The sequence below is a fragment of the Saprolegnia diclina genome (genome assembly GCF_000281045.1).
Source record: "Saprolegnia diclina VS20 unplaced genomic scaffold supercont1.5, whole genome shotgun sequence".
NCBI lineage: Eukaryota > Oomycota > Saprolegniomycetes > Saprolegniales > Saprolegniaceae > Saprolegnia > Saprolegnia diclina.
Window position 1 is genome coordinate 97128 of NW_008246072.1, and position 18412 is coordinate 115539.

The 18412-nt window shown below is 57.2% G+C and overlaps 10 protein-coding genes across 12 annotated transcripts; 6 read left to right on the forward strand and 4 right to left on the reverse strand.

The window, feature by feature from the left end:
* Positions 1-1003: 1003 nt before the first annotated feature.
* SDRG_02180 (hypothetical protein) lies at positions 1004-1844 on the forward strand. The gene has a single exon (XM_008607753.1). The coding sequence runs from the start codon at positions 1016-1018 to the stop codon at positions 1760-1762; it is 747 nt and encodes a 248-aa protein (XP_008605975.1). The 5' UTR covers positions 1004-1015; the 3' UTR covers positions 1763-1844.
* A 402-nt stretch (positions 1845-2246) lies between these two features.
* SDRG_02181 (hypothetical protein) lies at positions 2247-3630 on the forward strand. The gene has a single exon (XM_008607754.1). The coding sequence runs from the start codon at positions 2295-2297 to the stop codon at positions 3414-3416; it is 1122 nt and encodes a 373-aa protein (XP_008605976.1). The 5' UTR covers positions 2247-2294; the 3' UTR covers positions 3417-3630.
* Positions 3631-3928: 298 nt separating this feature from the next.
* On the forward strand, positions 3929-4633 carry SDRG_02182 (hypothetical protein). The gene has a single exon (XM_008607755.1). The coding sequence runs from the start codon at positions 4028-4030 to the stop codon at positions 4556-4558; it is 531 nt and encodes a 176-aa protein (XP_008605977.1). The 5' UTR covers positions 3929-4027; the 3' UTR covers positions 4559-4633.
* A 135-nt stretch (positions 4634-4768) lies between these two features.
* Positions 4769-5719, reverse strand: SDRG_02183. Of its 2 annotated transcripts, none has more exons than XM_008607757.1 (5): positions 5597-5719; positions 5459-5555; positions 5318-5410; positions 5072-5266; positions 4769-5024 (listed from the first exon to the last, which is right to left on the reverse strand). In XM_008607757.1, exons 1-5 carry the CDS (start codon positions 5692-5694, stop codon positions 4818-4820), a joined length of 690 nt encoding a protein of 229 aa, XP_008605979.1. In that variant the 5' UTR covers positions 5695-5719; the 3' UTR covers positions 4769-4817. The 2 variants fall into 2 exon arrangements, with proteins under 2 accessions (XP_008605979.1, XP_008605978.1); XM_008607756.1 differs by having other exon boundaries at positions 4769-5027.
* Positions 5720-5895: 176 nt separating this feature from the next.
* On the forward strand, positions 5896-6861 carry SDRG_02184 (hypothetical protein). The gene is made up of 3 exons (XM_008607758.1): positions 5896-6146; positions 6203-6279; positions 6331-6861. The coding sequence occupies exons 1-3, from the start codon at positions 5909-5911 to the stop codon at positions 6490-6492; spliced, it is 477 nt and encodes a 158-aa protein (XP_008605980.1). The 5' UTR covers positions 5896-5908; the 3' UTR covers positions 6493-6861.
* SDRG_02185 (hypothetical protein) lies at positions 6730-8206 on the reverse strand. The gene is made up of 5 exons (XM_008607759.1): positions 7718-8206; positions 7556-7661; positions 7389-7509; positions 7004-7339; positions 6730-6951 (listed from the first exon to the last, which is right to left on the reverse strand). The coding sequence occupies exons 1-5, from the start codon at positions 8173-8175 to the stop codon at positions 6788-6790; spliced, it is 1185 nt and encodes a 394-aa protein (XP_008605981.1). The 5' UTR covers positions 8176-8206; the 3' UTR covers positions 6730-6787.
* A 960-nt stretch (positions 8207-9166) lies between these two features.
* SDRG_02186 lies at positions 9167-10909 on the reverse strand. Of its 2 annotated transcripts, XM_008607760.1 has the most exons (6): positions 10220-10909; positions 10048-10170; positions 9713-9999; positions 9560-9668; positions 9402-9509; positions 9167-9350 (listed from the first exon to the last, which is right to left on the reverse strand). In XM_008607760.1, the coding sequence occupies exons 1-6, from the start codon at positions 10883-10885 to the stop codon at positions 9234-9236; spliced, it is 1410 nt and encodes a 469-aa protein (XP_008605982.1). In that variant the 5' UTR covers positions 10886-10909; the 3' UTR covers positions 9167-9233. The 2 variants fall into 2 exon arrangements, with proteins under 2 accessions (XP_008605982.1, XP_008605983.1); XM_008607761.1 differs by having other exon boundaries at positions 9560-9999.
* A 351-nt stretch (positions 10910-11260) lies between these two features.
* SDRG_02187 (hypothetical protein) lies at positions 11261-13983 on the reverse strand. The gene is made up of 9 exons (XM_008607762.1): positions 13822-13983; positions 13379-13778; positions 13240-13337; positions 13110-13164; positions 12922-13067; positions 12665-12874; positions 12339-12614; positions 12045-12291; positions 11261-11980 (listed from the first exon to the last, which is right to left on the reverse strand). Exons 1-9 carry the CDS (start codon positions 13903-13905, stop codon positions 11352-11354), a joined length of 2145 nt encoding a protein of 714 aa, XP_008605984.1. The 5' UTR covers positions 13906-13983; the 3' UTR covers positions 11261-11351.
* A 397-nt stretch (positions 13984-14380) lies between these two features.
* On the forward strand, positions 14381-15183 carry SDRG_02188 (hypothetical protein). The gene has a single exon (XM_008607763.1). It carries the CDS (start codon positions 14467-14469, stop codon positions 15067-15069), a length of 603 nt encoding a protein of 200 aa, XP_008605985.1. The 5' UTR covers positions 14381-14466; the 3' UTR covers positions 15070-15183.
* A 624-nt stretch (positions 15184-15807) lies between these two features.
* On the forward strand, positions 15808-16757 carry SDRG_02189 (hypothetical protein). Its single transcript, XM_008607764.1, has one exon. It carries the CDS (start codon positions 16116-16118, stop codon positions 16563-16565), a length of 450 nt encoding a protein of 149 aa, XP_008605986.1. The 5' UTR covers positions 15808-16115; the 3' UTR covers positions 16566-16757.
* The last annotated feature ends 1655 nt before the right edge of the window (positions 16758-18412 follow it).

The window sequence follows — 18412 nt, forward strand, 5'->3', positions numbered from 1 at the left end:
GGGAGCAACCACGCATGAACCGACATCGAGAGAAATGCCAGCCAGATACCTCGACGAGACAAGGCGGACCACGGCACCACGGGACAGCTGCATAAAACAAGCCATAAATGCACGATAGCAAAGCCAAAGAGTTGACCACAAGACCCAACTCCTCGCCAGCGTGCATGCTCATCCTGCTACTACAGTACGGGATGCCAAGCTAGCCGATCATCCGGATAATCATCGCGTCACTGTCGAAACATCGAGCATCCAATGGCATGCCGTTCTGAAGTCGTCATCGATGACACATCGATGACATGCGACGAAGATTTGGGTAGATTCGCGTTGTGTCGACCTAGTACGCACGAACACGAGTGGTTCAAACAAAGGTGCTGCCACCTGCGTCGTTCTCTACGGCGTCGAAAACTGTACATCACAAAAGCAATACACAGCGCGCCGTGCGCCAAACTCTCCAACTCTCCAACAAGAATTTCGCACGGCAAAAAACGGTACAAGATATTTTGAGAACGCACAGGATTCCCATCCGATCGGCGTCGACGTGCACGCCCACGTTTGGATTCAAGCTCAGATGCAAAGTCGACGCTTCTGTCAAGATCGCAACTGCAAATGTCGAGATTGCTGACTCGGACTCTTCGTTGGTTTTCTGGTGGGTTTCCCTGCCTTTGCCACGTCATTGGTCGTTTGGCTTTTTCTCCTCATCATGTCTGAGGGTTGTGTCCTCTCCTCTCTGCCGAGTGTTTCACTAGCCGAGCTGCTGGTTTGTTAGCTTCAGTTGGCGGTCGTTGTCGATCGCAGCTGCCATGTTGTGTCGACGTGAACACCCGTCGTTGGGAGGCGGCAAAAAGTCGACACTGACTGACAGACGATACTACTCTCTGTGCACCCACGGGCCTGTTGACCTATCTGTTGATGCAACCATCACGCGATACAAAGCCCAAGTGCGTCGCGCTCAACATAAACGCGCGTCCTGCCATCCCCAACAACCGCGCTCAGTGTTGTTCTCGCCCCTTACTACATGCAGTGCCTTCGATCCCTCTCCCGCGCCTCACTGGTCGTCTTGGCCGAGCTCACCGAGCAGGCCGAACGGTACGACGACATGGTGCACATCATGCGCACGCTCGTGACGACGCACCCGCTCCCGCTTTCGACACCCGAGATCAACCTCCTGACAACCGCATACAAGCATGTCATCGACCGTATCCGGATCGCCGTCCGCGTCGTGCATGCTATTGACCTCCAATCGAGTCCGAAACACACTCTTGGGGAGTGCACAAAGCTGTACGAACGTGAGCTGGAACTCGAGTACCAGCGCGTTTGCCTCGAGATGCTCTCGCTGCTCGAAAAGTACCTTCTTCCGAGCGCGCAGTCGAGCGACTGCGACACCGTGTGCTTTCTCAAGACGCAAGGCGATTACCACCGGTACCTTGCCGAGCTCCGCGGTGGCAGCAGCGACCTCCAGCACATCGATCGTGGCCGGTCGTCGTACTCGAAAGCCTATGCGCTCGCCAAGACGTGCATGACGACAACCCACGCGTTTCGGCTCGGCCTCGCGCTCAACTACTCGGTGTTTGTATACGAAGTGCTCCAAGAGCCTCAGGTTGCATATGACCTCGCCAAAGACGCTCTGGACGGCGCGCATATGGATTTTGATGAGACGAGCCCCGACGCGTCGTCCGACCACGTAAGGGAAACGACGCTAACGCTGCAGTTGCTGCAGAGCAACCTTCAACTTTGGATCGCCAACGGCAATGTCACGCCCTGAGTCCACACGCCTGGACATTCTTGATGTAACTGTAGATAAAAAGGCTGTACTTAATCTTGTACAAGGACCTTTTGTGTGTCCACGATGACGACCAGAGGTGAATACATTCGGGTTGAGCGACAGGATCCACGTCGTGCGCGCCAAATTCAAATCGGCTCGCACAAGTGCGCATGCTTATGGCCTATATAGGGGTTTTATAGTCCTAAAGAGGACTAAAATGCCCACTGGAAAAGCGTACTTTACGGGGGCATTCAATAAAATACACTTTCCCAAAAGGTACTTGAGTTCAGTATGCGAGCACACGACGATGGCGTGCGCCACTTGCCAGCATCTGAACTTTACGTTTTTGTTTATTAAATAGCTTGGTTTTTGTATGGCAATGGCCACGACGGCATAAAAATATACCTTTGAGATTTAATGGTGGTCAATGGATAAAAAGAAGGAGGTCGAAGGACTTTTCGGCCAACCACAATTCGCGTTACATCGTCATCATTCGGGCAGGCAGCAGCAGGCCGGGCGACAGCGACAACGGATGAGCCGCGAGGAGCGGAAGACGGCGCAGATATGGGCGTCCATTGAGAAGATGCAGAAGAAAGAGGAAGACAACATGAACCACTCGGACAACAGCAGCAGCGACCGCCAGGCCAAGCGCAAGAAGGGTCGCAAGAAGGACCGGAAGCGCGACTCGCTCGACGACGACGCGTCGACCGCGCTCACGATGCACAAGAGCGACTGCCAGTCGTGGCGGACCAACCCATTCGTACCGCCGACCAAGAAGTGGCGGTCACGCTGGGAGCACAACCATCCGCGGCCATCGCCGACGATCGACACTATGGCGAGCCCAACGAAACAGGAACCCGCCGACGTGGTGGCACCGCCGCAAATCGACACGACCATGGACAGCGAGCCGACACCGCCAGCGCCGTGCGTCGCGCCTGCGAAAGCATCGACGCCGTCGATGCCAACCACGGTCCAGCACTTGTCACAGGAGCCCGACCCCGAAGACGACGAAGAAGAGGAAGGCCTTGTCAAGGAAGATGACATCGAGCCCGCGCCCGTGCAAGCGACGCCTGAGCCTACGAACGTGCCCATCGTCGAGCGGTCCGTTGAGGACGACAAGGCGATTGACGAGTGCAAGGTAGACACATTGGCCGCCGAAGCACCACCAAGCGTTGTCGCCGTCCCGACGGCAGCTGTGGCGCCGCCCTCCTTGCATGTAGATGAGCCCGAGCCGGCGCCGCTTCCCGTCGCGTCTCCGAGCGTGTCCAAGTCGTCGAGGTCGCCGTCAGTTGATGACAGCGTGCGGAGTCCGTCGACGAGCGCGGAGCGGCCACGGCTATTGAGTGAAATGAACGCGATTGGCTCACGGCGGAAACGAAAGTCGCTCTGGGACGTGGGCGATCCGCGCCTCGGGCACGAGCGCACCCATGACCTCGCGCCCTCGTGGCAGAACTTTGCGTCCCCGCCGTTGAACGCCCCCGCGTCGTCGTCGTCGTCATCCTCTTCGTCCTTCCATGCGCCGAGCAGCGGGTCTGCGTCGTCGCGACGGTACCAGCCGTACATCCAGCCCCGCGGGCGATCGTGGAACAACAGCAGCGCGACGCCGCCGCCAGCGTCCTCGAGCACGACGCCCAGCACCAGCTACACGCGGTAGAGTATATCTTGCTCTCCATCTATTTGTCCAATTTGCCTCTTCAATTTTTGTGCGTCAACGTCCGCTGAGACGCATCAAAGTACGTGCGTTGGTTGCTGGAAGAGCACTCGAGGCGAGCAGAAGCTCCATCTTGCTCCTGCCAACGATGACGACCGATGCGTCATGGTCAACAACGTGGTATACACCCACATAATCGCACGCTGACATTGCCTCGTCATGATTTTGGGATGGCCATAAATGACGTGGCAGGCGGACGTGTGGACACGTGCTTGTGAGAACGTACGGTGGTTTGGCGTCGCCGTGAGAAGTTTCCGAATGGTCGATGGAAAACGAAGTGTTGAATCTCTCTCGATACAACGTTGGTGGTGCCGCCGTGCGCCGTTTTATAAACTATGAGTCGGTCGCAGCTAAGCTTAGCCATCTTAGTTTCGACGCATTTGGCTCGAAGCCTTGGTCAGAGCACCGTCTGTCTTGATTCAAAACACTGAGCCTCGCTACAGTGCCCGTTGGGTTTGTCTGCACCACGCCGTGTGCATGATCGACCAAGGAGCACCTGGCGTTGTGCGTGCATCACATATATATATCACGTCACCAAGATCTTATGATCCAAGATGCCAAGAGCCGTACCCCGAAACGAGCGAAGAATCCGTCACTGCAGTTTGAAAATGAACCCGATTCGAGATCCCGACCTGATCCGCGTCGTCGTCTCGTTCCAGGAAGGCTTGCCGAGAGACCTCGTGTGCCTGCGCAGTTGCACGCCATCGGCAACCGAGCTGGAGCTCTGGCCGACGGCGAGGCTGCTGCAACACCTCCAACGCGTCCAGAGACACGTGGGGCCGTATCTCGCTCGTGATCGCCTCGAGCGAGCGATGACGCATTTGCCGCATTTGCCAGCCCACGTTCTGTATGCGGCCGTGTACTTTGGCCTGCACGACGTGGTCCGCGACCTCTGTGATATTTGTGTGGTGACGCCGCGGCTACTGGACCTGGCGACGTGGCAGCATCACACAAGCATCCAGCGTCTTCTCAAGACCAAACTGGGCCACTCTGCCGCGACAACAACGTACGGGCGAATCAGCCAAGACGTGCGGGCGCTGAGCGCCATACCTGCGTTTGCGAGTGCGTGGCAGTGCTACGACTAGTCGTGTTGTCGATAGTATGCTATTGACAAGGTGAAAAGCGTTGTTATTCAATGGCAAAATATACTTATGGGAAGCAAGACTTCTACGATTTGAAAAGCAAAAGCACTTGCGCAATTTAGAAGTGAAATATTCCCGTGGCCCCCGACCACGTGCCAAGGCGAATTTTTTCGGTGGAGGAGGGTAGAAGGATAGGAGGGTAGGTGCAGACATGGGACTATACCAGGTGGTTGAAATAGCTTACGAGATATTTAGGACTAGGCTAATGGGTCGACGCAGCTTTGTGCGATCCGCACATGCTGCACGTGCTGAGGTTGGTGCGGTTGACAAACGTACAGCAATCGCACGACCACGACTTGAGTGAGACAAGAACCGCTGCAGCCTTGGGTTTTGCTCGGCCTTTTTTCTGGGATGATAGAACGTTCTTGGTCGGGCGGCGTTGGGGCGTCGACGAGAAGATCGAGTAAAGCTTCTAGCATGCCTCCCTAGAGAACCTGTTTCAAGCGAATGACGTACGGAGGAGGACGGTTGTGGCGTCAAAGTAGACAGCGCGGCTTCGTGTACGTGTAATACGTCGGTAAATTCGGGGTCTGTCTGCAAGAACGCAAGTGTCTTCTCGAGCGCCTCGGTCTCCTGTGCTTGGAGCGCCTGGGCGCGCTGCAACTTGCACTCTTCGTAGTAGGCGTGGAGCTCGCCGGGTTTGGCCGGGATCTATTTCGTTGTGGCGTTGTGAGAGGCAGGATGCTGGACGCGTGCGCCCACTTGGTCGGTTGGCGGCGTCGTCTCTTCTTCAAATGTGATGTCGTCAAGGCCTTGCGTACGAGCTTGAATTTCGGCCGCGAACGCTTCGTCGACCTACATGCAGTAAGCGGTTTGATGCATATGCGAGTCGGTAGGACAGACCTTGTTCGTCTTGCGCCGGGCAAAGCCAATGATGCGGTTGCGGCAGAAGGCGCAGCTTGTGGAGGTGATCGCGATCGACCGGTCAAAGCAGCCTAGGCTAGCCGGGCTCACGCCGCCTGCAGAGAAGGGCTATCGTACCACAGGTGCTTCTTGCAGCAGGGCAGCTGGACCGGCGACGATAGTAGCTCCAGGCAGAGTGGACATTGGAAGCGGAGTGGCAGCCGCGCCGAGCTCATGCGGTCGACGGTCGCGTGCTCCGACTTTTAGCCAATCGTTGGCACGCCATCGGAATGCACGTACGGGATTGGCTGGGACCAGGCCAATTTGTTTTTTTATATCGGGTAGGAGTACCATTCCGTAAGCCGGTTTGACTAAACGACACTTGGTTGATGTATGTCGCCTAGATGGCACCATGTGGCGGAACCAAAGAGCGGTTTTGGCAGACAAGATATGGTGGCTTCTATGGCAGGTCTCCTCGCGTCCTTCCTGCGCGCCCGTGGGGTCCTCGTCCTTGGCGCCGCCGGCGCAGCGCTCTTCTACCTCGATATGCTCGATGAGGCTGTCGCATTCGTGCAGTCGTATGGCTGGTTCCTTCTCCTCGGCGCGGGCGTCGTCCTGTACGCCGACCACCACCTCGGCCAGCTTCTCGTTCGCTGGGACGTCGCGCGCTCGCTCCAAGCGGCCAACGGTACGCGTGTTGTAGCTCTACCAGCGATCTTATGGGTGTCTCTTGGGGCGGCGTAGATCCAAACCGCGTCGACATTCTGCGCATTGAAGCGCGCAAGGCCCGGGAGCGCCAGCAGCTCGAACTCGAGGCGCAGGTACGGTCGCACATCCAATACTCGTCCACGCCGCTCATGTGTGAAGGCTAGAGCAAAGCCCACAAAGAAGCGGCTGCCGTAAAGAAAAAGGAGGTCCGCAAGCCTGCGTCACCCCCGCGCCGCTCCGAGCACGACGACTACAACCCGTTGACAGGTGCGACGAGCACGGCGCGCTACAAGCCATCGGGCTTTGCACGCCCTCGTGGTGGATGACGCTAAGCAAGAGCATGACCATCGTCCATGTTCTCGCCTTGCCATGACCGAGCCGTTGCCCGTGGCATGATGATCGCTCGACTCCCAAGGAATCTCATGGTTCACGGGTCGAGCAGGAGCCGCCACGACTGCAGCCGCTCTGCTTGATGCACCGTAGGCCGCTTATGCCAGCCTACGCGTCCTCGTAATCAAGCATGTCCATGGCTACTTGCTGTTGCGACTTGCAAAGACGCAAAACGAACGATACACTAGCGTGCATTCTACGACACACAAAGGGAGTTCTCTACGGCGTGGCTTACAAGGCCATCGTGTGGTCGCTGCCACAGCTCACGGCGTGCACCTTCTGCGGCAGGCGCACTTGAATCGGGCTCTTGCGGGCAGCGGCAATGCTCTCGAGGTGGTCGCCACGGCCCAGCTGTCCGCTACGACCACGGCCAAAGACCCAGAGCGTGCCGTCCTCTAAGTCAGAGCGCAATGAGCCAGAGACAGACGACATGTGCACTTGGCGTACCGGCAACGCACGCCGTGTGGCCGCCACCGCAGGCAATATGAACGATACGGACACCGTCGAGGTCGGTGACCTTGCGCGGGATGTTGCGGTCGTCGGTCGTGCCCAAGCCGAGCTGCCCGTCGCGGCCGCTGCCCCACGTGTACACTTCACCGGACGCCGTCAGCGCCGCGCTGTGGTAGTCGCCCGCCGCAACTTGCACGACGCCGAGGCCATCGAGCGATGTGACGCGGACCGGCGACCGCTGGTAGCGCACCGTGCCGGCGACACCGAGCTGGCCATTGTCGTTGGCGCCCCAGCTGTAGACCTTCTTGTCCGTCGTGACGGCAAACGTGTGCTCTAAGGATTTGACGTTAGAAAGCACGCAGCAAAATGGAGGATGCCATACCGCGACCGCATGTGACGCTTTCGAACGTCTCGTTCGGGATGACGAGCTTCTTGGGGCGGAACACGGGTTCGCGGTTCCCGAGGCCGAGCGCGCCTTCGTGGGCGTAGCCCCAGACGTAGAGCTAGTCCTCCATGTGATGTCCATGCCATTGCCGTCTGCAAGTGTACCTCGCCGTCCGTGGTCACGACGACCGTCTGCTGGCGGCCGCACGCCACGTCCTTGACCTTGCCGCTGAGTTCCTTGATCTCATTCGGGTAGCCGCGATTGGCATTGCTACAGAGCCCATGCATGAGCCATCAATGTCGTTGTGGCTTGGAGCGTCTACGTACTCGTGGCCGATCTGCGGGCAGCCGTGGCGACCCCACGTCCAGAGGCGATGGTCTTTTGTGAGCGCAGCCATGTGGTACTCACCGATTTCGAGCTTGACGACGTCTCCGACGAGCTGGAGGAGCTGCGGCGTCGACTGGTTGGGCGTATCAATGTCGTCGCCGTGGCCAAGACGTGCGTTGCCGCCGGCGCCAAACGTGTAGACATGGCCATCGGCGGTCAAGACCGCGGACGAGTTGCCACCGCAGGCGACGCCGGCCGCGTGCGGCAGCTTGATAGCTTGCGGCGCCGAGATGTCGTTCTCGTGGCCGTGGCCGAGCTGGCCAAAGGCGTTCGAGCCCCACGAGTAGGCCTGCGCCTCCGTCGCCGGCGGGGCGGCCTTGAGGTGCGCGGGCGAGGCCGTTGAGAGGAGCGCAGCAGCGCCGAGCGGCGCAAAGCGAGCAGCGATACGGCGGTACATGATGAAGATGGGGTGGCAAGCGCGAGGCAAATGTAAATCTACGGGCTTCCTCCGGCGTCGCCAAACTCAATAGATCCGCATAGACAAGCAAATATGTATTTTCCGAGGTTTTCTATCCGGACAAGAGTCCGCACACGCACGATTCTGGACGGCGCGCCAAGCCTCTCTGGGTCGCGCGAGAGCTCCTTTCCTGCGATTAGAATATATTCCGTGCGAATCCACGCAAGCGTATATTTGACAAAAGCATTGGCTCGCAGGCCGCGCCATGACGACCGCAGAAAATATGGTGCACCATCTGTGTTGGCCGTCGCAACACATGCGGTACAGTATACTACACTGTGGACGCTAGAGTCCGAATCGACGCTGTGTTTTTCTAGGGTCTTCTTCATCGCCCTTGGTCTATTCAAATACAAACAATGGATAGTCGATGCAGTCAAGAATGGGGTGGCGTCGGGTCGATCGAATGTGAGAGGTATGCAATAGATGCGGAGCGTGTACGTGGCGCCATGTCCGGCCAGGAATGGTTTTCAACACGTCGACGTGTGCTTTGTGTAGTTCGTCATGCGTGTCAATGCTGGCAATGCGTATACATGTAGAGGAATAGGGTGTCTAGCTCTTTGCGTGTTGCTGATGCCTAGATGCATCTACACTTGCTTCTCAAGCTGCCCTGCTCAACCGCCAAGTCGCAATTTTTGGCTACCACACCGAAACGAGCGGCTCCGTCTAGTCTTTGACCGGCGAGGAGTAATCAAGACATGTCTTCTCAACACCACTGAGCCTTTGCGTTGCGACCGTTGGCAGCGACTGGGACTCGTACTGCGGAGCGTAGACTGCAGTGCGCGCCGAGCGAGCTGATCGCGACAGGGCTTGTGCAGCTAGGTCCCCACCAGTATAAGTAGTCGATTCTCAAGTGCCCATGCGGCGGTTTGCGTATTTTGTCTCGACGGTTTGTCCGTCCAACGTGGCATGCACAGCACCGAGTGCATCAACACACAAGGAATTTTCAGTCATTTTTTCTATTTTCTCTAGTACATTCTACATCTAAGCGTCGTCGTACGCTACGTCGTCGACGTGTGCACCACTGCAAAGAGTGCCGCTTTCGCGTCACGAACGAGGTCGACGACAACGAGGCTCGTCGGTCGCTTCGTGATCAGAGGCGTCGTGCATTTGAGAATCTAGTCGGCATGCATCCATACGATCATTAGGGCAGATGCGCATTGCCGTACCACCGAAAGCATTGGCGGCGGCACGACCTCGACGAGCTCGGATTCGAGCGTATACGTCTGCGCGAGCACGGCCTCAAGAAACACATCGCGCGACTCTCGCTTGTGGGCCTACATGTCAGAGCATTTGGTGCGTGCGACCGAGAGCAACGACGACGGACCGCAAATGGTGCCGCTTCCCCGAGCGCGAGCTCGGCCAATAGAATGCCAAATGCATACACGTCGGTCTTGCGCGTGAGCGCCCCGTCATTCAAGCTGTCTGGCGCAGCCCTAGATCACGCACCATGAGACGTATCGCGCGTCAGATGTTGTACCACGGCAGGTCCACCGCGTCGCCTGTCGTCGGCCGAGCGCTGGGAAAGCCGTGCAAGCGGTAGCGGTCGTTGTCGTCCTTGAAGACGGCCGTGTGCCGAATCCCACCGTGGATCACCTTGGCCAAGTGCAGCTGCGTCATGGCCGACGCAATGTCCATGGCCACCGCAGTCGTCGCACGGGACCACGGCTCGGCCGCCACGTGTGTCAGCGGCACCGCATGCTCGTAGAGAACACACCAGGCGTGCTCGTGCAATGAAAACCCTCGCAGTCGCAGCAGCATGTGGTCCTACGAAGAAAATGGTTATCGACGGCTTGTCCAACGACGCGTCAAGACCTTGGGGAGTGTCGCGTACGTCGAGAGAATCGAAGTGACGTCGACGACCGAGAGCGCTAGCTGCAATAGCACGGACTCCTTGCCGACGTTGCCAACAAGGAGGGCATTGGCAGTGTGCGATCTCTACATCGCACCGGATGAGATGCGCTAGAAAGGACAGCATTGGGTGTACGTCGAGGGTCCAGCGCTCGGGCGGGATCCAATAGCCTCCGAAGGGCTTGAGGCAGTCGTGTTGGCGGTAGTCGCTGTGTGACGGTGACGACGGCACGGCATTCGACGGCGATGGCGGCGGCACCACACGACTCGGTGTCATCGGGCGACTCGTGGGCGAAGCGGCGACCGGACTCTTGGGCGGCGACACCAGCATCGGCTTTGCGACCGGCTTGGTGAGCACGACGACCGACGGCTGGCTCGCGAGCGTCGTGTCGTACAAGACTTCCATGCGCACGTTGAGCTCGCCGCCGTCGGGCTTGGCGCCGTTGGGTGTCCGGGCTTTGGCCTGCTTGCGGTAGACGGGCAGCCACTCTTGACGCAATTCGCGGTCGCGCCATAAGGCCAAGTCGATGCGGATGCTCACAAAGCCGATGCTGTTGTCGGGCAAGAAGGCAGCATTGGCGTTGCGAATGTCAATGTCGAGGACGGCCTTGTCGGTATGTGTCTTGAACGAAAACACAAACGGGGCATTCCAAAAGGGCGCGGCGCCGCCGTTGTCGTGGTACTCGGTGCGCTCGCTGCGGGTGCCCAGCGTCAGAATGCAGTACGGGTCCTGCGTCCCAAAGAGCTGCGCCCGCGCGAGGCCACGGGCTTCGATGAGCGTCACATGCAGCTCGACGGCCATGACCAAATGCAAAATGCAAAATGCAAAATGGGCGTTTGCCGTTTGGGAGCACATGCAACATATCAGCCAATCATGCGCCGCCAATCGCGTAGGTAATCAATTCGCGCGATGCCATTGGCTGGACGTTTTTCACATGGATATCTCACGTCGTCGCGTGGCTTTTTCACATACTGGATGCAAGTAGGTGTGTGAATTGTGCTCGACGTGCGCAACGTGAAAAACTACGTGAGCAAAGGGTGTGTCGCAGCTCACGCCGGCACGCGCTTGCAAGGAACGCTCGCAGGATGGTATGCATACAAGGTGGCTGTCAACGAGCACCACCATGCATCTCGCCATGTACCTAGGATGCCTGCGCCTTGGACAAGAACCACCAGCTGGTATGTGGCAAGACTCCACTTGGAATTTAGGAATTTGAGCACCCACAAAGCCAGGTTCGAAGCGCATCCCACTCCGTTGGCGACGGGATCTATGCGGTCTCGCTGCGCTTGGCGGCGCGGCGTGGGTTGACGTGCATTGTGCAGGTGGGAGCTGTGCCCGCTTCAACGCCAGCCGTGCGCAAGAGAGCCGACGCGGTCGCCCGCGCCTGCGGGTGGGCACCGGTACTCGCGCGCTCAAGGAGTTTTTGCGTTTGGTAGCAGCACGTCCGGCACCGAACGAACGAGCACTGCGTCGTGAGCGGAATTTCCTGGGCGCAGCCTGGCTGCCGACACTGCTGGCGCTCGGTAATGTTGTTGGTCGTCCAGATCGGCGTGTCGTGCTCGACTTGCAGCTTGACAGCTTCGCGCTGAAGCCGCCGAAACTTGGCCACGTTGGCGGCTTGGGTCTCGAGCGACGACAACGCATCGGCCACTGCCAAGGGCGCAAAGAACGAAGTGACGTCGGCGAGGCAATGCAGCGGCACGGTCGGACACCCAGCCTCGCCGGCGCGTTCGACGAGCGACTCGGTTGACGCCGGAAGCGTCTGCTGCACGATCGGCGCCTCGTCATAAATGGCGCACACGTCGTTGCACGCGGCCTCGTACAGTACGTGGCGCGTCTCCGGGTCTTCAACTCCCACGCTGTTGGTCAGCTGCGTCAAGAACATCCGGATCGGCGCTAAAGCGTTTTGAAAAAGTTAATAAGTCACTTGATACAATGATAGAATACGATGACCACGCACCGTTGCGAATCGTGGGTTCGAGGACAAGAATCAGACGTTTGCATGGGTTGTCGCTAGCGATGCGCTGCACCATGGCGTGTTCGACGCGCCGGTTGAGTACTCTGCAGCTCAGCAAGAGAAGAGAGATATGGACCGTCGTGTCGGTGCATCTCCAGGCGGCGACGCCGACAAGCCCGTAGTGCCCGTACTTGTCCGTGACTGACACGTACAGAATCGTGGCGGTCGTTGCAAGTTCTTGCAGTTGCTCCTAGACGCGGTATGACGCAATTTGTTGGTTCTTTGGGATGGGCGTACCACAGTGGTGTACGTTCGCGTTGCTGTTGTTTGGAGATTGAACTGATTGGTGCGCTGGCAGAGCTGCGCGATGCGTTCTAGCGTCGCCGTCGGCGTCGTCGACGTCACTGTCTGCATTTCGACGTGCATGCCAAGGGCGGCAAGGACCTTTGTATCGTCTTGGCTGGTGCGTTTTGCTTGCAACTGCCGCTTGTACATGGCCGTGCGCGCCTTGTCTTCTGCTGTCGTGACGACCGCGCTAAAGTTGGCGTCGAGCGCCCATACAGTCGCCGCAAACTAGCCACGACATCGTGTCTTCCATGCTATCGAGATAGGGCAACTCGTACGTTGGGTGTTAGCTTGGGCACGAGCGGGACATGGACCACCGCAAGGGACGGGCACGCTGCGCGCACCGCGGCACACTCGAGCGCATTGTCGTCAAAGAAGACAGCGCTGTCCATGCCCAGCGAGAGCTCATGCAGCATCGCGATGATGTTATCAGCTTTGGGCTCGTGGTTGATGCGACTGGATACGATGTGCGTGTTAAGATCGAGAAGCTACGTGGCCATTCGGAGTGACATCATCGAGGAGGACGGCAAGTGACCATGTCGGGGTGTTGTTGAAGCACGGTGTTTACGTCCGCAGAGATGTTCTTGCTGCAAAGACAGAGAAGCGTCCCGTGGGCATATCGCTCGATGAGAAATCTCTGAAACGCAGCATGGGCATTCGTGATAGCGATTTGTGCCAGTCCTACGCACTTCTTCAATGATCGTGGATGTAGCGGCTGAGTACCGTCTTCGGCAATCGCGCCGGACCATAATGTGTGGTCGCAGTCGAGGATCAGCACCTAGCATGAAAGAGGATTTAGTTGAGAGGGTTTAGTCGAATCGATGAAGGGACAATTGGACGATTTAGCACCGACCTTTTTGGGTCCACGAAAAACGCGGCAGATTTGCCGCGCGGCCTGCAGCGCCAAGAGGTTATTCATCCAGTGCGTGTACGGGTTGTGCATGGCGAGGTCTACGCCATCTTGGTCACGGTATATGTTAGCGTCAGTGTACCCAAGGTTGCATTGTAAAAGGTATCGTTGGCGCCGTAGACCGCACGGAGGTCGGACACAAGCGTGGCGTGTGCTGGCATGTGAGCGCGCAAATAGTCATCGTCATTGGCGCTACATGGTATCGTATCGGGCGGTGATGGGCAGAGCACGACAACGAGGTGCCGAGAGGGATTGAGCGCCATGTGCGACGCCAGCAGCGCAAGCGCCTCGTCCATGCGGTCAGTCGTCGACGGCGCAGGTCCTGCTTGGCGCAGCTCGGGGTGGTCGTACTGGACATCGCACGTGCGCAGAAAGAGCAGGGTCATGCAGTGGCGATGGGTGTGTACATGCGGGCGCGGCAGGAGCACGCGCCACTGGCCGTACGGCATCCACTGCAAGGTCGCCGTGACGGACGGCAGCGCCTGCACCAACGTCAGTATGAATCCTTTGCTTCATGATACCTACGTTTTGAAAGACGAACGGTATGCGTGAGTAGAGCGCATCGGCGGCAAAGGTCGCGCCGACCAGCACGTCGACGGTCCCCACCATGATGACCACGGTGAATTCGCCGCTTTGGATTGGCCCGCGCCGTTTCGGCACGGTCCGATTTGAATGGCGGCAAAGTCCTGGATTCTGCATTGAATTCGGCAAAGTCCGAAATGAAGTCGACACCCATGAACCAACTCAAGCATCAACACGCTCGCAACCCAGCCTGCTCGCAACCCGTGCAAGGTCGAGCTGCAACGTCGTGGTCTCTTGCTCGCACGAGCGTGCGCAGCTCAGATTATGCCAGCTGCGAAAGACGCTATCATGACGTTTCGCCAGACGTACGCTATCTACTTGGTCAAGCAACGGGGTACAATGGTACATGAGACCTCGTGCGGAAGAAATGGACAGCTGGGCATGCCGCAGCGTTGAACCACGTATACCCAGGATCCATAAAACGACATAGCGAATTTTGAAATATTCTAGAAGTATGAGGAAGCCAGCCGAGGAAGTCCGTATAGGTATGGGCTGATGATACTGGACACGCGTTGGACACTGGTCTGTCCATTCTACGCATACGTATTAGCGTGTTGTTGTGATGTTGATGGCATAACCCAATTTGAAATGCCACAGCTCGTGCTCCGCCCGTATACAAAGAACCGTTCGTGCAACCCGCTCGAGCACGCCGAGGAGTGGCGCGTCATGGTCGCGAACGGCGGCGGTATCACGGACGACCGCTTCACGCAAGAGATGCTGCAGCAGCGCCTCATGGAGCTCAACACGCAATTTGAAGCGTACTCAAAGCGCGTCTACAAACGCATTTTTCTCTTGGTGCACTTGCCCATGCTATTGCTGCTCACGTGCCTCATCGGGTCCGTCATCGTGCTCATCGCGCTCGGCAGCACGCAGTCGGCGCTCGACCGGCGCCTCTATGGCAGCGTCTTTGGCCGCGTCTTTCCCTACATTGCGATTGCGGTCGTGCTCCTAGCTTGCCTCGTCGGTCTTGGCGCCAGGGCCGTCTTCCGCAACATCCAATCGGGCTTTGTCGAGACCGTCAACTACATGAATGTTCGCGACGAGGTGTACGAGGTGCGCTGGAGCTACGTCATGGCGCAGACAACTTCGTACTTTTCGCGCGAAGCAAGCCAGTTTGGCGCGATTTTGATCACGCGTGGCCCGCCGCCGCCGCAGCCGCCCGTCCAAATCGTCTACCGCTGCGTGTATTAATCGTGTAATGTATACTCTTCCTGCGTGGTCGCAACGGCGCATGCAACGTCGTGAGATCGACCGTGTGCATCAATGCCATCGATGCACCCAACATGGTGCCCAAGACGGAACCTGATGCGATGCGCATTGAAGACATCGCTGCCGTGCACTTGGTGGCGCACTGCCCAACACGGGTGCAGCCCGACGCCCGTGGCGAGAACGTGCCACACGTGAACCTTCCCAGAACAACACACGTGGCGACTGCAGGTCTGAGGCAGGAGAAACCACCATTGCAACGCGGTGACACCCACATGCAGAGGCTGCCGGCGCGTGGCTTGAGTTTGACGCTGTGTGCATGGCACTCAGTGCGAGAGTGCGCGTCGAACCATCATTTTCATGCACTCGCCTGTTTGGAAATTGCCAGAAGAGCAGAGACAGCTGCTCAGGTCAGCATCTTTCTGCGCCAACACGTTTTTGGCCATGTCGTGAGGCTCCCAGCTTCATAGGTGCGCGCACCATCGATCTTTGTCTCGTCGTATTGATGCACGACCCGTGCTCTTGTCGCAAGCGTCGTCCTTGGTATATTTAATGTATCCCGAATCCTTTTTGAACAAAATGTGCCAGGATGCTCTCGGTCGTCCGAGAGCGTCGTCCCAAGATGGATGCCGGACATGAACGCGACCGATGACCCGTCCATGTCGCTTGCGGTCTTCACGCTGTACAACCCTCTTGACGGTGCTTGCTTACCGCGGCCATCACTTTCATCATCACCACGCTGTCGATGGCGATGACGCCGCTCGTCGGCGGTGATGATCACAATGTTTTGATTCCGCACTCTCTGGGCCTGGGCCAGCGACGAGGGCAAATTGTGATCACGCAAAACCGGTGTGTGGTCGTCCCGTATTACTCACAGCTGCTTGCCTGTCCATCGACCATTTGCGAGAAGTCCAACGCGAGTCGACAACGATTCAAATATTTTTGAATGCGTGTCCCAATTGCTCCCGCGTACGGCAAGGCTGCTTGACGTCCTGCATTCGATCTCTGCCCCTCGAGGACGCACACCACGAATGGAGCTCATTCTCACGCTTCGCGAAGCGCGCAACCTCAAGCGTACGCAGCTCCTTGGCGCGCAAGACCCGTACTGCCATGTGAACATCGCCAACATCTTTGACGCGACAACCGAGGTCCACCACCACGGCGGCTCCAACCCGTGGTGGAATGCCTCGTTCTTGCTCTCGGTGCCCGAGACAATTCCGTCGGGCCTGACGCTCTCTGTGCACATCAAGAATGCCATGCACGTTTTGCCCGACCGCTCCATTGGCAAGGCCCGTATCGACCTCGATGCGCTTGCGTCGGCGCTCGCAACCGACGATATTTACCACAATTGGGTCCCCGTCCTGCACAACGGTGTACATGTTGGCGACATTAGCATTGCGTTGGAGCTTGCCGGCATCGACGACGTACGCGCCAATGTCATCTCGCTCACGTCGCCACCCGTTGTGGCCATTGCAACGTGATCGATTGCATGTTTCTGTATTTATACCAAGTATGAAAAGCTATACACGCTCTCATTAACTGTACCGTCTCGGCTTTGCGTCCGCTTGGAAGTTTGGCGATCGCACGGCCTGTACTAGCATCTCGACGTGTCGAGGATGTTATTCCAGGAGCAACACAGTCGTCGCGGTTTGACGGTGTGAGAAGAGTGTTCAAGGAAGGCGCGGACGATCAAGTGAATCGACGAGCGGCCTCGGGTAAGAAAACGACATTGGATTGTGCAAATCTCGCGCCCTAACAAGTCAAGAGTGCTTTGTTGGCGCGCCAGCTTGGAGCGGCAACATGGGTTTTTCGAATCTGCTTATCCGGATTCAACTTCTCGCCTTTTAGCGAAATTTGGGTGTGGTATTCGTGAAACAATGTGTAAGAACGCCATTTCACACGAATTTGTGGTACTTTTCACATTCATTTCTACACATGACGGCGATTTATCCGGACACGCCTTCTCGCCTTTAGCGAAATTTGAGTGTGGTAACATACAAATAATGTGTAAAAGCGCGATTTCACACTTATTTTCAGAACAAATTACATTCGTTTCTACACATCTTGGCATTTTTTCCGGATACACCTTTTCGAACTTGAGCAAAAATTGAGTGCAGAAGCTGTGGATGATGCACCACGGCCACCACGTTCGTGGCAACTTCGCGCAAAATGGCGATGAACGTCGTGATTAGAACCTTCTTGCTGAACGGAAGAACGGGATTTGGAGCGCAGCGCGCACGAAGCCAGATCACTGGATCACGGATTCGTATTTCATGTTGAGGATTTCTGGGTCGCCTTCATCTTGTTGGACGACGAGATCGCGGTGCATGCACACGTAAGCTATTTCTAACCTGCGCTCACACCAGTCCTATCACCCTTACTCCCCTCTGACCGCTCCCTCCTCCTCTACACGCCTCACGATCATCCGCTCTCCAAGAAGGTACGAATCACGACGTTCGTTGCCATGTGTGTGCGAAGTTGCCACGGACTCGGCGGTCCAAGCCACCAACGACAGCATTTTCAGCGCCATCGCGCTACCACGGTCAATCCCGCGCTACCAAACCGAGGAACTTGACGCGCTCAACGAGACCGACAACGACATTCGTCCAGGTCCAGCCAACATGCAACTTTAGTGCCACCTAGTCTAGCCTCAGCACGAAGAACGGTCTCAGTTACTTAATAAGCCAAAACACATAGTAACTCACGGTATGCACCCCAGACGCAGTGAAAACTACTAAGCGCACCAATCCCATTTTCGCCATTTTCGCACGTTACCGAAGTGTGGGGCATTCCAAGTCGCAGCAGCGCCATTTGGTGCGCAGCTTCGCCAAGCAGCGCTTCGCGCAAGAGCCCCGCCCTTGGGCACGGCTTCGCCGTGCAGCGCTGCGCGCAAGATCGATAGGCGCACTGCGTGCGCCTTGACTCGCTTCGCTCGTCAGCAGCGCTTTGCGCTGGAGGGGTACAAACATAGGGAGTAGACGATTGTGTGTTGTGAAAGGATTGAGAGTGAGTGTAGTAGTTAGGCTTCACAAGGGAGGAGTGCTGGGCCCTCGGAAACCAGTCCAATAGTCAGTGGCAAGCCAACTGGACTATCGGAAGTTGTAAAAATGAATGTGAAAAAAAACCACACCGAAGTGTGGAAATCAGTTTTCACACTGATTAGAACAGATACTACACTTGATCTTAGCCAAAAGGCCGAGAAGGTATGCTTGTTCTATGTTGCGATCTCACGCTCCTACGGTGAAAAACACTTCGTGTTTTTCACCGCGGGAGCGTGTAAAGCGCTTGCTGTAATGGGGCAGCGTATGATAAAAATAGGTACGAAATT

What these genes read in the sequence shown, in the direction of transcription:
- SDRG_02183 (XM_008607756.1), bottom strand. Translation starts at nt 5,694, where the DNA reads ATGAGCTCGGCGCGGCTGCCACTCCGCTTCCAATGTCCACTCTGCCTG. An exon ending in TGCTGCAAGAAGCACCTGTG is followed by an intron (nt 5,556 to 5,596) that starts GTACGATAGCCC and finishes GAGCCCGGCTAG; the next exon opens with CCTAGGCTGCTTTGACCGGT. An exon ending in CCCGGCGCAAGACGAACAAG is followed by an intron (nt 5,411 to 5,458) that starts GTCTGTCCTACC and finishes TACTGCATGTAG; the next exon opens with GTCGACGAAGCGTTCGCGGC.
- SDRG_02187 (XM_008607762.1), bottom strand. Translation starts at nt 13,905, where the DNA reads ATGGTGGGGACCGTCGACGTGCTGGTCGGCGCGACCTTTGCCGCCGAT. An exon ending in TGCCCAAGCTAACACCCAAC is followed by an intron (nt 12,615 to 12,664) that starts GTACGAGTTGCC and finishes TGTCGTGGCTAG; the next exon opens with TTTGCGGCGACTGTATGGGC. An exon ending in CGAACCCACGATTCGCAACG is followed by an intron (nt 11,981 to 12,044) that starts GTGCGTGGTCAT and finishes AAAACGCTTTAG; the next exon opens with CGCCGATCCGGATGTTCTTG.
- SDRG_02189 (XM_008607764.1), top strand. Translation starts at nt 16,116, where the DNA reads ATGGAGCTCATTCTCACGCTTCGCGAAGCGCGCAACCTCAAGCGTACG.
- SDRG_02184 (XM_008607758.1), top strand. Translation starts at nt 5,909, where the DNA reads ATGGTGGCTTCTATGGCAGGTCTCCTCGCGTCCTTCCTGCGCGCCCGT. An exon ending in CTCGCTCCAAGCGGCCAACG is followed by an intron (nt 6,147 to 6,202) that starts GTACGCGTGTTG and finishes GGGGCGGCGTAG; the next exon opens with ATCCAAACCGCGTCGACATT. An exon ending in AGCTCGAACTCGAGGCGCAG is followed by an intron (nt 6,280 to 6,330) that starts GTACGGTCGCAC and finishes TGTGAAGGCTAG; the next exon opens with AGCAAAGCCCACAAAGAAGC.
- SDRG_02185 (XM_008607759.1), bottom strand. Translation starts at nt 8,175, where the DNA reads ATGTACCGCCGTATCGCTGCTCGCTTTGCGCCGCTCGGCGCTGCTGCG. An exon ending in AAGCGTCACATGCGGTCGCG is followed by an intron (nt 7,340 to 7,388) that starts GTATGGCATCCT and finishes TCAAATCCTTAG; the next exon opens with AGCACACGTTTGCCGTCACG. An exon ending in CCACACGGCGTGCGTTGCCG is followed by an intron (nt 6,952 to 7,003) that starts GTACGCCAAGTG and finishes GCTCTGACTTAG; the next exon opens with AGGACGGCACGCTCTGGGTC.
- SDRG_02180 (XM_008607753.1), top strand. Translation starts at nt 1,016, where the DNA reads ATGCAGTGCCTTCGATCCCTCTCCCGCGCCTCACTGGTCGTCTTGGCC.
- SDRG_02182 (XM_008607755.1), top strand. Translation starts at nt 4,028, where the DNA reads ATGCCAAGAGCCGTACCCCGAAACGAGCGAAGAATCCGTCACTGCAGT.
- SDRG_02188 (XM_008607763.1), top strand. Translation starts at nt 14,467, where the DNA reads ATGCCACAGCTCGTGCTCCGCCCGTATACAAAGAACCGTTCGTGCAAC.
- SDRG_02181 (XM_008607754.1), top strand. Translation starts at nt 2,295, where the DNA reads ATGAGCCGCGAGGAGCGGAAGACGGCGCAGATATGGGCGTCCATTGAG.
- SDRG_02186 (XM_008607760.1), bottom strand. Translation starts at nt 10,885, where the DNA reads ATGGCCGTCGAGCTGCATGTGACGCTCATCGAAGCCCGTGGCCTCGCG. An exon ending in CGTACGCGACACTCCCCAAG is followed by an intron (nt 10,000 to 10,047) that starts GTCTTGACGCGT and finishes TTTTCTTCGTAG; the next exon opens with GACCACATGCTGCTGCGACT. An exon ending in GGGAAGCGGCACCATTTGCG is followed by an intron (nt 9,510 to 9,559) that starts GTCCGTCGTCGT and finishes TCTGACATGTAG; the next exon opens with GCCCACAAGCGAGAGTCGCG.